General features: G+C 40.5%; 2 protein-coding genes across 5 annotated transcripts in view; both read left to right on the top strand.

The window, feature by feature from the left end:
* LOC115633354 (rhophilin-2) overlaps positions 1–9,020 on the top strand; it is a 49,316-nt gene extending 40,296 nt beyond the window's left edge. For all 3 annotated transcript variants that reach the window (XM_030530791.1, XM_030530792.1, XM_030530793.1), the window contains 10 exons: positions 4,303–4,419; positions 4,516–4,643; positions 5,727–5,880; positions 5,953–6,411; positions 6,717–6,861; positions 6,981–7,243; positions 7,394–7,526; positions 7,588–7,904; positions 7,976–8,128; positions 8,203–9,020. In XM_030530791.1, the coding sequence (XP_030386651.1) occupies positions 4,303–4,419; positions 4,516–4,643; positions 5,727–5,880; positions 5,953–6,411; positions 6,717–6,861; positions 6,981–7,243; positions 7,394–7,526; positions 7,588–7,904; positions 7,976–8,128; positions 8,203–8,406 (2,073 nt within the window). In that variant the 3' untranslated portion in view covers positions 8,407–9,020. The remainder of the gene's footprint in view (positions 1–4,302; positions 4,420–4,515; positions 4,644–5,726; positions 5,881–5,952; positions 6,412–6,716; positions 6,862–6,980; positions 7,244–7,393; positions 7,527–7,587; positions 7,905–7,975; positions 8,129–8,202) is intronic.
* A 3,504-nt stretch (positions 9,021–12,524) lies between these two features.
* LOC115633358 (microsomal glutathione S-transferase 1) lies at positions 12,525–14,023 on the top strand. Of its 2 annotated transcripts, none has more exons than XM_030530798.1 (2): positions 12,525–12,707; positions 13,584–14,023. In XM_030530798.1, the coding sequence occupies exons 1-2, from the start codon at positions 12,579–12,581 to the stop codon at positions 13,905–13,907; spliced, it is 453 nt and encodes a 150-aa protein (XP_030386658.1). In that variant the 5' UTR covers positions 12,525–12,578; the 3' UTR covers positions 13,908–14,023. The 2 variants fall into 2 exon arrangements, with proteins under 2 accessions (XP_030386658.1, XP_030386657.1); XM_030530797.1 differs by lacking the exon at positions 12,525–12,707 and adding an exon at positions 13,282–13,467.
* Positions 14,024–14,334: the final 311 nt, after the last annotated feature.

The following is a 14,334-nucleotide window of genomic DNA, read 5'->3' on the forward strand; positions in this document are numbered from 1 at the left end:
TCTTTTGGCCACTTGCCGGTTAACATTTTCATCTGGATTATAATTCAATGTTATCTTAGTTTAAATACTTCAATAGAAGAATAGGATGTAATTTGTTAGCAATATTTATGTTCACTTTTTAGATAATGCCAGGATTCGGACAAATTTCCTTATGAGCTGTGAGCGCACATTTAGTTACTGGCGGGTCCATCATTTTATTCTAGTCACTAGAGGAGGGGGATCTAATTTTATATCACCCAGAAGTTTTAATGTTGATTCCGGTTTTGTATTTTATTGATTGACATACATATGTACATATTTAATAATTCTAAGCTGTGTCTCTTAAAGGAAAATAGACACGCAGCAATACAACTTGCGTGTCATATATATAAAATATTAAAAGCTTTTTGTATTTGTTGGAATACATACAAGTATGTACGAGTAAATAGTATATAAGTATGTGGTTAAAAATAAGCTGCTTCTCAGCCATTAGGCATTCCCAATGTTTAAATTCAACGCCAAGCCTTGCCAATCCAACGATAGTTGGCCGCAAACCCACGCTACATGCTGCCAAGTTCCTGCCCCCGACCCTCGGCAGTGGTCGCGATCACGGCCCTGCCTCTGCCACTGCCACTGACTCCGACTCCGTGTCTGTCATGTGGCGCTTTTAATTATGCAAAACACGCAACTACGACGCTCCAAACAAAACAAAACAAAACAAAGCACAACAGCAGCAGCAGCAGCAGCGAGCCAAAGCCTATGTACGCTCCAATAATGGACAACACTCCTTCTCCAACTGCCATAGCTATGAGCAGAAAATCGGATACGTTGTGAGCAAGCAATTGATCTGAAAATAACACTGAGTTGCTTAGATATTTCAAAAACTGCAATGAAAACTAGAGAGATTGTTGAAGACAAATTAGCACGACAGTATCTACCTTTATGTGCATACATACATACAAGTATATCAATATATACATAAAAGTCTGTCTATGCAGCACATCGCTGCCGCCTGCCCGGTCCACTCAACATTAAGAGTGTAAGCCTCATGATTGGTCTAACCTTCCGATTCAAGGTTAAGTTCCATCCAAACCGCACAGTGCCCACATTTATGATTTGCACATGTCAGACTGAATTTAATGGCAACATCAGCCTGCATCCAGCCCCGGCCCCGGCCTCAGCCTCAACTCCCCTGCTATGATTCTGCCTTTGGCTTGGACTGGGCCTCTGTCTCCAACTCCATCTCCGTCCTCGTCTGATTCTCGCTCTCTGGCCATGCCCATGTAAACTGGGTTATTTCTGTCTGGCGACGCCAGTCAAGTCAAGACGCCTTTAACTGACTGCACTGCTCTTCTCTTCTTAATACCCTTCCTTCCAAGTCAGAGGGTACATAGAGTTGGCCATGCGAGTATGCAAAACATAGAATGCCAGATATTATGCTACTTTCTTTCCAAGCAATTGCATTATTAGGAGGAGTTGTCGAACCCATAAACTTTTTGCTAAATCTTCTCAGGCAGATAATGTTTTTGATCTGAACAGATGAACTCCGTGTTTTTTTTTTTTTTTTTTTTATATTAAAATGAAAAAGTTCTTATAGACAATATAAGACTATAGTTGAAGGATGTTGAGATTTTGAGTCATATGTTGTCTGTATTTTATTGATAAATGTATTTTTGACAACAGAATACTATTAAGGATAACTGGTTCAAAAATAACTTTAAGACCATAAATGACGGATTTTGAAACAGTTCTAATTTCATTAAAAAAGTTTTTAGATTAGAGATAACCAAATAGGATGAATCGTTTATGATGGAATATGTATTATTTCTATTTCTGACAGTAAAGGGTATGTTGGTGGGAAGCAGCCGAACTAAACATTGGAGAACTTTTTATTCAGCCTTATTTTTCTTCACATTGGCTCTGGACTTTGAGCCGTGTTTGATGCAAAAACCTAACCAAGACAGTCAACCAGCAATCATTTCTAGGTGGTCTTTAAGACATCATTCTGTTGTTGTTGTTGTTGCTTGTGGTGGTGCTAGAGCTAGAGCTGGAGTTGTCGCTGGTGTACTCCTTGACTGTTTTTACTGCTTCTGCTCCAACGCTGTCTGTCATTGGCTGGGCACCCATTGCCACCGCCTAAGGCCATAGAACCGACGCAATTCCAGCTAAGGTTAAGTGTACTCCGATAAGCGCCGTCGTCGTCGTCGTCGCCTTCACACCGTGGCCCGAATTTCATATCGAACTGTACGAATTTCAGGTGTTCTGTGAATTTTCTTTTTCCTTCTGATTATAATCTTAAAAACCAAAAATTATAATATCTAATTATATATTTTTTTAAATAAACCTTTATAGATCCCTAAACTGTTTACACACTGAATAATAGAACTAGTAGCTTTGCAAAATTCGGCTTAAAAGTGGGGTAAAAAAGGAACACTATGTGGTTTGGTATTAAATCGAAATCATCTCATCATGCCGATCATCTTTGTAGCCATCACGACTCCATTACCATTCTTTTTTCTGATTGGTACAAACTTGCACACCCGCAAACCATATACCCTGAAACTTTTCGGTAAATGGTTTTACAATGTTCGCATACATTTTGCAGCACCTTTTTAATATAAATTTCCCCCAAATCTGGACTCTTGCAAGCATCCCTTCGTGTCGGTGGGGCCCATTTCGGGTTACATGACATGATTACGGGTTCCACTGTGCACTTCACGGTGTGTCTGTCTCGCTGTCTGTCTGTTTGTCTGTCTCCATCGCATGCGGCTTCATCGTTCGCTTATGCCATGTGACTGCAATGGCAAATTAGCAGCGAAGCATACAAAACAATATTTTTGAAGTACCCCCTTGGCGCGAGTAGGAACGAGTATCGTTCGTTCGTCGTAGCACGGCACGAGAACTTTGGATCGTAATGCAGTTTCAAGTTGACTTTGGCTGGATGTGTTCGGCGTGACAAGACGTTGGAAACAAAGTAGCAACAACAACACCAACAGCACAGCTACGAAAACAACAAAATGTACAATGACTTCCTACTTCCGTTTTTTATGTTCTTTTCACGCTGCGTTGGCGTTGGCGTTGGATGCATAATAATGACCCAACAGCTAAGCCCGCCATGCCTATGATGGTTCAAGCGAACTAGACGGCTAGATGACGGCTCACTAAATGAGCCCGGGTCTGGCACATTGGCCTCAGGTACTGTTGTTGCTGCTGCTGTTGTTTGCGCAAGTCTCGAGTTGCAACAACTTTGTAACTTGCGGGCGCCTGAAACGCTGTGCTGCATTCTAAGCATTTGATGCCCCCATCATGTAATGCATCCATTCGTTGCCTTACAATAATATTTAAATAAACAAAGTTACATATTTGTATGCCGCATAGTGTGTACATTACTTTTTACTCGTATATTGTATTTTTTGTTCGTTCTTTCAAATCAAAAAGTCAATAAACTTTTTGTGCAGAAGCTCTGCGGTCATCATAGCTTCTAGGGATCTGTCGTCCACAAAGAAACGCCTATAAGCAGCAGTTAATGCAGAAGGATATTTAATAATGAATAAATTATATCAAACGATTTATTTATTGGGAAAAGTGACTTATTTTCGTCCCCTATATCTATATTTTTGTTTAGTTGATTGTTAAATCGATCATATTTAAACGCACTAAACCAGTCCTCTATCGGTCTTCTTTACCCCCCTATCTATCTTGTCTAAGGATGACGGACTGCTGCTTTGTTGATCAGTTAGCCAATCATTATTAATCCAATTACTCGCAAAACACAATGCATATGTCATTTCCTTCGTCTCGTAGACGAAACACCGAACTCCCTCACTCTGTTATTGTTGATCTGGCAACGCACAGCTGAAGCCAATAGCTGTTAGCGAGTAATGTTAACTGGCAGAGCGCTGCTCGTACTAGCATCCCGCCCTCCCTATGTTAACTAGTTCTAGGCTAAGTCAGCCCTTTTTAACATGTGACGTTAGCATATAAGAAGAAGAAATTAATTATAGCAGTCGAAAAGATGCATTGGCCGCCATTTGAGAAATTCCAGCGAAAAGCGCCCCACCATATTTTCAGTTATCTTGCTCATACCTATACTATTTATATACATATACGAGTATGTATGTATATGTACTTGTATGCGTATTTCTTTAAATGATAAGTTTTTAAAACTCACATATTTGTAGGTTAAGTTCCCATATAGTAGATGGTAGGGCTGAAGGAACTTTAAATACAATTCATCTGCAACGTATTCTTCTGAAGCATTGAAACTAATGAAATCGAATTAATTTTTACTCAACATAATACTTCTCTCCAATTTCGTTGCAGGGCTCCGATCCCAGGGCAGCCACTTGCCGCGGAAAACTGCAAAGTCGACGTTGCAAACTAAATCAGGAAATAAACAAAGAGCTGCGCCTGCGCGCTGGAGCTGAGAATCTATACAAGGTATGTAGCAGCTATCCAAAGCAGCAATACATATATCTCAACAAAACCCTTAAATTACTCCTCCCCTTCCGCCTCCCAATCAACCCCTCTTTTCAGGCAACCACAAATCGAAAATTGCGCGACACTGTCGCTCTGGAGCTGAGCTTTGTAAACTCAAATCTGCAGCTGCTGAAGGAGCAATTGGCCGAACTGAATTCTTCAGTGGAGATATATCAGAGCGAGAGGTAAGTTTTGCTTGACTGGCTGGCCGAAGTTATATTATTGTAGTAGGAACTATTTGCCAGTCGAGTTACGACCACCCGTAGCGGCAATTTAATTTTGTTATTTTTTTACGTTCGCAACGTGTACAAAATTAGTTTCTTTTTATTCATGCAAATATAAAAATATGTAGTAGCACCTATCTTTTTATAAGCACTTACATACATTGCTGTGCACACGTGTACTGGAAACGAACCGAACCGAACGTTTTGGGCGGACCCCCACTTTTGCGCATCAGTTTCTGGTCAAGCGCCTTTTTCCGCCATCAAGTGGAACGCAAATCACAGCGCGCCCAACAAAAAGAAAGTGAAAAAAGTCATTAAATTAAAAACTGAAAAAACTGAAAAAGCAGAAAAATAATTATAATACAACAACAGCAACAACAACAGCAAAAATTATGAAAAGAGCTTTGTTTTGCTTTACGCGACTCTGGACGGGCGCATAAAAGGTGCGTCCAAGCTTCGCCGGACACGAAAATTGCCGATAGCCGCAGCTATGCGATGATCTATACATATATAGTATATGTACGCTCATATATTTAGGTGCCTATGTGCCTATGTCAGGATTACAAAACATCTTTTAAAAGCTTGCATTCGCATACTGGTAGGTTGGAATGTTCTGAACGGGCTCACATTTTCGTGGTAGCTTTTTGAACAACTTCGATGGATATTTTCAAAAAATCGAGTTGCAATATTGTCCATAACTCGGCTGTTAACTTATTTTCAGATCTACTACAACTAACAAAAGTATATATGGATTTAAGGCCAAGGTTTATTCATCATATTGCATAGTCAAGATATCTGTGATCTGAAAATAACAGAACCTCCAAGTTTTAAAATAAATCAAGCTAGTATTAATTTTCAATTCTAATATTTATTCAAAGTATTCTATTTACACATAGATTTTTTAGCCTTGATAATCGAATTGGATTTTTACATCTGGGACAAACGACCATTATATTTTATTGATATAGAATAGAATAGATCGATAGAAGATAAACTAATTGAGTTCCTCGAATAATTTGATTTAATTTTTGACAATAATTCTAGTCACGATGGAGTTATGCCAATGATACCATTGGGTCTAAAAGAGACAAAGGAAATCAATTTCATGGAACCGTTTTCAGACTTCATTCTGGAACATTACAGTGAGGAGCCTTCGATATATATGGATGCTATTGCCGATATGACAGACACAAGACAGGTAAGACGGCGTTATTTGGAATTCGAACTTCAATATACTTATTATGTTCTGCAATATTATTTACAAATGTAGGCCTCGAAAACACCCTCGCGCGATGCGCAGGGCGTTGCACTGCTCTTCCGCTATTACAATCTATTGTACTACGTGGAACGACGTTTCTTTCCGCCCGATCGCAATCTGGGCGTCTACTTCGAGTGGTATGATTCGTTGACGGGAGTACCTTCGTGTCAGCGGACCATCGCCTTCGAAAAGGCCTGCACGCTCTTTAATCTGGGCGCCATATATACACAGATCGGTGCTAGACACGATCGCAGCACGGAGCGGGGTCTGGACGCGGCCGTCGACAGTTTTCTACGGGCTGCGGGAATCTTTCGTCACATCTATGATACGTTCACCAATGCCCCATCAATGGATCTGAAGCCGCAGGTGCTCGATGTTTTGGTCTCCCTGATGCTGTCCCAAGCCCGGGAATGTCTATTCGAGAAGCTGCAATTACAGATCGAGGCCTTGGGGCTGACGGAGTCGAGTCATGTAAGTTGATTGTGAGAACCTATTTTATCTTAAATTCTCGTGTAGGCGACAAATGCAATGCGATTTAAAATTTAAAAAAATACAGTTTAAAATCACCTCTAGAGTCCGAAAATGCATTGCATCCAGAGGGGATTACAAATTTTAATGATTAAATGAAGATTTTAAAAGAGTTAAGGGGTGCGGGTCATATACGTATGTGTACACTAGATTACAATATTGTTTAGTGTTATCCTTTGCCCTTTCAATGATTGTTATTATGCAAGTATGTATGAGTTACATAAATTCATTTCATGTATCTGTTATAGCTCTTCAGAGATTTGGCCGGCGAGGCTGCTCAGCTGTCGCACGAATACAATGAGATGCACAAAAATATTCAAGCGAACGACACACACACCTATCTGCCGGAATGCTGGGCTGGGCTGGTGCCGCTTAAAGCCGAGTTCTACAAAGGTGAGTTGACAGCCGACTGACTGAGCGACTGACCTCGCAGCTTGCCGCTTTTGGTAGCTTGGATGGATGTTGTTGTTGTTGTTGTTGCTGCTGTTACTGACAGCCCACTCTCGTTGCAGCTCTGGCTCATCACTATGAGGCGCGCAGCATCGATGCCAATGCGGGCGACAACATCTCGCTGAGCACCAAGAAGAGTCAGGCCACGTCATCGAACGAGTCTTTCATTGGCAATGCGCGGGAGGCTCTGCGCGCCTCTGCGGCCAACAGCGAGTGCGAGGAGGAGAGCGTCAGCATCGTTGTCGTGAAGCGAACCCATTTGAAAGAGGCATTGGCTAGTCACGAAGAGGCGCAGCGACTGCAGCGCATGTGCCGTTACCTGAAGGTGAGTATTTTGTGACAGTGCGGGTGTGTTGAATACTCAACTAACGGAGACGTAAAAATAATAAAAGTAGATCTAATAACGAAGTAACCACACTTTCGGACTTTCTTCGAACTAAGGACAATTTAAAATTGAAATAAACTTTTGTTGCAGAACAAAACATCGCTCACCCAAGTCATTAAGGAGGCACATCTCAAAACCCAAGAGGAGCACGAAAAGTTTTGTATGGAAGCGCCGGCAAAGGATATTGAGGAATGTTACGATCTGGTGGAACGCACAGTCGAAGGTAACTTTGAGTGAAAAAAGGGTCTCAATCTCTTGAACTAATATTACAAAAACTCTTGTAGCCTGTTCCAAGTTCACGCTCTCGTTGACTGGACCCGATTTCACGTCTTACAAAGTGGAGGATCCCTTTAAGCGTCTAGGCCCCATTGCTATATTCTCGGCACGTCGCCACTGGACCGCACCGCGCTGCGTGCGGCTTCAGAAGGGATCAGCGATGTATCACGATGGCACCAGCTATCATTGCCACTGCCCCACAGCCGATGAGGGTCACGAGGCCGGCTGCAGTCTCTACAAGGAGGAGTTGGAAAATTTCGGTTTTCATGTACGCGGCGATGCGCCTGTGATTATAGCCCATGTCGAAATAAATTCATTGGCCGATGTGAGTAGTCATACTATAGTATATCATAATATCCTCATTACGTATATCACTTATTCGTGATTCTTTTGTAGCTGGGCGGCATTAAAGAGGGCGACTTTATTGTCGAAATTGCGGGCATGGATGTCAAATGGTATTCACATCAACAGGTGGTGCGACTCATTCAATCTTGCGGCACTGCCCTTGAGCTGAAAGTCATAACTCCTATGGATCGGAATTATTTGAAGGTGAGATAAAGTTCAAGTGGCTTTGAGAGAGTAATGAGAAGGACAATCTAACTATCCCTTCAATTCTATTACAGCCACTCTCCTCAAAGGGCTCTATTTCGACGCTATCCGCAGCGAGCTCCTCGGGCGTTTCGTCGGGCTCCTCCAGCCCCACCGGCACCACCACCAAACCGAAGCTGCGCCTGAAGACCTCCACGAAGACACGGTTTGTGGGCAGCGTCTCGTCCAGCTCGTGGAATCCCTTCAGACGCACTCCAAGCTTGGCAAAAATATTCTGAGATTTGAGTGGCAGCCCCCTTAGTTTAAGAATTTTCTTCTACTTCCGAAGCAGTGGCCATTTTTTCGATTAAAAGAGCAAGCGCGTGCTCTTTTTTTTGTTTTGTTTTTTTTTTTCCTGAGTATGTATACATATGTGTATAAATAGGTTATGCGAATCAGAAGAAATCCAAGAACCTACAAGTTGTAGCACCCAAAATCAATAACCTTTGTTCTATTTTGAATTTCATTTATTTTCTACGCATATGGAAAATAATTGTGAGAATGTAAATTAAATGTGCAAATAATATTCAAAAATCGTATATAGACAGCGATATGAATTAATTTTTTTTATCGTTAATAATTTATTGAATGTGGCATGCTTTTTATATGGTAGTCTATATAAAAAATTGTATACCACAAGGGCGTAATTGTAATTGTAACTCATTCTGAATTCTTGACCGCTATATGTAGTGTGTTAAATATTCGGATATTAAAGTGTGTCCATCTGTTGGTTCGCTTCTGTCAATATTTTTCGAGGATCGAGTAATGACTTGTTTTAGTTCATAAACATTATTTTTTTTATTATGTTAAGTCACAAATATTTGATATGTGTATTTTTATAACAAGCCATTACATATAACTTATACATATTATTGCATTAAAAATATATTTGATTTAAAATAAATGTTTCTTAAACCACAACAAACAACTTATTTTGGCTTTATTTTGTGAGCCAAATAAATTTTTTTTTAAATAAAAAGTTATATATCGAAGGCAGATCATCTGGATGGCAATATTTTTAACGACTGCCGGCCCGGTCCGGCCACCTTTTTCGTTTTTTTTTCTATTAATTTCCACACATTTGATGTAATCATTCACCAGGCAAGCATAAGTGAACAGCAAGTAAACAAGCTAGCTGGGATTTAAATTGTGAATGTAAACAAAATGGACTTGCATTTCAAGTGTAAACAAAAGCTATTGAAACGGCGCTTTGCGAAATGTCAACAAAAATCAGCTGCTCAACATTTAATAAGCAAACAATGCATTTGCCTTCTGCTCATTTATGCTCACCTGGTAGATATGGCTGGATTCGAGTCGTTAAAGGCCCGACCGACTTAGTTGAATTTCATTTCATTTCTGTTTTTCTATTAAATTTCCGTGCACGAAATGTACTCATACACCAGGCGAACATAAATGAGCAGCAAGTAAAAAAGCTGGGTGGAAGTTACATTGTGAATGAACGCAAAAAGCTTTAGTTCACAATGGCTGCACGATCCTAACGGTGCCTTTGGAAAAGTAAACAAACTGGGGCTCTCCTATTGGTCGCACTTCAAATGTAAACAAAGCATTCCTTGCGGTGCATTGCGAAATGTAAACAAGCTGCATTGTAAACACAAGCAAAAATCAGCTGGAGTTTGAAAAGTAAACAAACTGGAGTTCTCCTATTGGTTATATTTCAATTGTAAACAAAGCGATCTCTACGGTGCATCCCGAAATGTAAACAAAAATCAGCTGCTCAGTATTAAATAAACAATCAATGCACTTGCCTACTCCTCATTTATGGTTACCTGGTAGACAACGCTGGTTTCAGCATCGAGAAATGGCCGCCGCCAACTCGGTTGGAATTAATTTTTGCATGTACCTCACGCGGAGGAGGGCACCCAATACTTTTAATTGTTGCATATATGGCAAGTTCCTTAAATTGATAATGCATACTTACTATATCCATTAGAATAAAAATAATAACATTACTTCCTAAATTCGTATATATGTAAAGTATTTTTTATTCGATTAAAGAAAATGAATGACTGACATTATTTCTTATCTTAAGCAATTATCCATTTTCACAAAAAATGTCTACATATATTGCTTGTTTTTACAAGTAAACAACAAACAACTGCTCGTCACAAAATTCAAATGCAAATGAAAAGCTGGCAGAAAAAAGCATCTCCGACCCCATAAAGTGCTCATATTTATTCCGTTTGTCCGGATAAACGAAACGGCTAAGCCCAGTTCGACGAAACTTGGTTAGTAGACTCCTAATACCCAGGCAATTCGAATCCGTCTGTCTGGATGAACGCCTGCATTTCGGAAACAGCTAAACGGAATTAAAACTGTATTTGATACTGGAAAAGCCTTAAAGTTATCAAAATTATTTTTATACCCTGTACCCAAAGGGTACAAGGGTATATTAGTTTTGTGCGAGTGCACATGGAACACACAGAAGGAGGCTTGGTAGACCCCACAAAGTATATATATTCTTGATCAGCATGACAAGCCGAGTCGATATAGCCATGTCCGTCGTCTGTCTGTCCGTCTGTCTGTATGAACGCAAGGATCTCCGAAAGTATAAGAGCTAGAATAACCAAACTTGGTATACAGATTCTCCTGAGACCGAGAAAGGACGAGTTTGTTCATTTTTTCTGATCCACCCCCCCACTCCCCCCCTATTAATGATTTTCTATAACTCCCGTAATTCTTGGAATTTTGATCATTATGATAGAATGATCGGAAAGAAAGTTATAGCCATATAACCAGGCCCAATGCACACATGCATACATATGTACAAGTACACAAACACGCATAAGGCACGATTCTGATGTAAATGTATGTATGCATGCATGGAATATTTTATATATAATTAGTTAATATTTAGTTAATTAATTAAATTAATTTAGTTAATTAATTTAATTTAATTAATTAATTAATTTAATTACTTTTTTGTGGGGTGGTACAGGGTATTTAAGAGTTGAGCCTGCTCGACTTTAGCATTCCTTTCTTGTTTATATTTAAGTGCACAGTTGAGATGACAAAACTGCCCAAATCGACCCACAATATCGTAAAATAGTAACAATGTTACGAAAATTAGACGCAACCACTGGGAATAGTTGTTGAGACTTTAGGCCTCAAAGCAGTGGCAGGAGCACGGATAAGACAATCTATAACTAGTATATCTGTCGTGGTGTCAAACGAAAAGAAACCATTAGGGAATAACTTTATGTTAGATGTACTTAGAAGAGTGCAATTTCCTCATCGCCTGACAAAACGGGACCCCAATATGGTAAAAGTAGGTGACAATAGTATAACTATAATTGTTTGGGTATGGCAATAAGGAAGCGTTAAGGATCAAATTCTGTATCAATCGCGAATCAAGTTGGAACAACAACAAAAAGGAATCAAGGAGAGAGTGACGGAGTGGAGGGTATGGAACACCAACTAAATCCAATTGAATTGAAACAACCTGGTCTTACCTATTTGCGACAGGCCAAGTTAAAGATGTCGTAATGTGTCTGCCGGAAACAGCGGCTCTGACATATGCATTATCTCTGACGTATCTCCATACATATTACTCGTATATGAGCGAAATGATAACTAGATTTTTAAGCTTGATTATATTCATCTTTTCTCACGTTGTTTCAAGACATACTTGTATTTAATTATTTTCCACATGGCACGTACTCGTAATATAAATAACAAATTGAAACTTTGATCTTTCAAGCAAAGTAACTGGCATTCCATTCTACTTTTTATGATCGGCAAAGCTTTTTTGAAAGTTATTTATAATTTATTCGCGCCTTCTGCATCGAGCGGAGTTTAGATTTCCGATCCCAGTGAGAAATGCCGTCAGCAGATCTAATTTTAAACTTGGATGTCTAGGGCTGGCTTAAACGTTTTTGGAATAATTAGCAAAGTCGGAATCGATAATTTCGTTAAGGAAATAAATTGTTCGCCAATTCTCCACAATTATACGTTGCCTTAGTTTGTGTATAAGTAGTGGAAATAAAATAAAAATATCAATGTGTATAATGACGTCATGTGGAGTTTTAGTTCAAAGACAAAACCAATTAAATAGGGCTAACAACTTCTAGCTCCAACCTCGTATTTCTCTTTCTCAATATACATATGCTCGTAAAAAATAAATGGCTCTAATGGGTATAAATACATACATATTATGTATGTATGTATATAATCAAACAACTGGCTGTTGTTAACGCATTTGAAAACTAGATGTTATGGGTTAGTTGTGGCTGTCGGGGGGTTATCAGGTCTGACAACCCCCTGTCTGGAAGCTTAATAATAGCGAATAGTCAGTACATATAGAAAAGTGCAGCGACTGCAGCTCCCAGTCCGCGAACAACAAAGCGCCAGAGAACAAGTACAAGTACGACGACAATCCAATCCACTGCTAGAGATGTTAGACGGAGAACTCATTTCGATGGAGAACGTAGTGTTCCGCTCTTACATTTGGTGGTGCGGGGTGCTGACCCTAAAAATGTTCGCGATGAGCATTTTGACTGGTCTGTGGCGTTTCATAAAAGCGGTAAGCTTTTCAATTATTATCGTTAGGTCGCAGTCATTCTGACCAGGCAGTTTTTTAACTGCTAACAACACAGCGTGCGCAAGACTAGGGGATGCCCTACACTCAAATATACCCATTTATGGGTGTACTACAAGTATTCTTAAAATTTCGAAGAGTAATTTTTGTGAATTTTGTGAGAATTTGGCAGCGGAATTAACTATTTGAGAAGGCGATTTTTAATCAAATACCGGAATAGAGTTAGCTACCAATGTTAGACGCAAAAAAACGTCTGCGTTTAAGCAAATACCCGTTATTTTGCATTCAAAAAATTGCTCCGTCATGCTGATCAGCTATAAAACATTTGCCCACACTTTCCTGTTCCCGTATCGCATGCACGCGTTTAGTGAAGAGTGTTCAAAAAGCCGTGTTTCACGGCGTTCGGTTGCCGGCTGAGCTTTTGAGTGCGCCAAAGCTTTGCAGAGGGCCGCCTTGCCTTGCCGCCTTATCAATGAGCGGGAAAGAGAGCACAGCATAAACATGCGGCATGGCGTATAAAAATCGTGTGTTCGCTCACGTCAGTTGAACTCGCGCGACGCAGCAGAGAAGAACACATAGTTGACATTTGGAAGTCCGCATAATAGAATCAGAAAACATGGCTGTTGTGGAACTATTGAACCTTAATAATGTGGTCTTCAGGACCTACGTGTTCTGGACAGGAGTTCTGGTGCTGAAAATGTTTGCCATGAGCGCCTTGACCGCAGTAAAGCGCTTTAAAACAAAGGTGACAATTTGGGCAAAAGGGAGGGGACTGCACGGGTCAAAGTCTGCCGGCTAGTTGTGCGGTGAAAGTTAACTGTACAGGTGAAAATAGATTAACGGAATGTCATTCATTTGCAGACCTTCGCCAACCCCGAGGACTTGATGTCGCCCAAACTCAAAGTCAAATTCGATGATCCCGATGTGGAGCGTGTGCGTCGCGCCCATCGCAACGATCTGGAGAACATTCTGCCCTTCTTCATCATTGGACTCCTCTACACACTGACCAACCCGAGCACCTTTCTGGCCGTCAATCTATTCCGTGCCGTGGGCATCTCTCGCATTGTCCACACTCTGGTCTATGCCGTTGTTGTGGTGCCACAGCCGGCTCGCGCCCTCGCTTTCTTTGTGGCTCTCGGAAGCACCGCCTACATGGCCTTACAGGTGGTGGCAGCTGCATTCTAGATTTACAATTAGTACTCTCTTTATACACGTACATACATACGTTTCTATGTAGAGGTAAACATTTATATTTTCATATTTGTTGGCTTATTAAATCTGGTGCTACAGTTTGATGTTAACATGCGATGTGTACAGTTTTAGAGTGACTGCTGCCGGTTCACACACAACCGGTTCTTACTTGCCATTCTTATTGATGTCCCACTCGCACACCCATAAAACGACGTAAGCGGGCCCGCCCTGCAGCCATAAACTGGTGGCTTGCTCGTTACACTGGTTCCTAACCTAGCTACATTTTTTAGCTTACGACGATTATATGTACATATTGTATGTACTATTTATACCCTCTGCAGGACTTGTTTGTACAAAGTAAAAAATGTAACAGGCAAAAGGAGGCGTGGCAGGCCTCACAAGGTATATACTTCACTGGCCC

Source organism: Scaptodrosophila lebanonensis, unplaced genomic scaffold, assembly GCF_003285725.1.
Source record: "Scaptodrosophila lebanonensis strain 11010-0011.00,11010-0021.00 unplaced genomic scaffold, SlebRS2 tig00001418-arrow-arrow-pilon, whole genome shotgun sequence".
Lineage (NCBI taxonomy): Eukaryota > Metazoa > Arthropoda > Insecta > Diptera > Drosophilidae > Scaptodrosophila > Scaptodrosophila lebanonensis.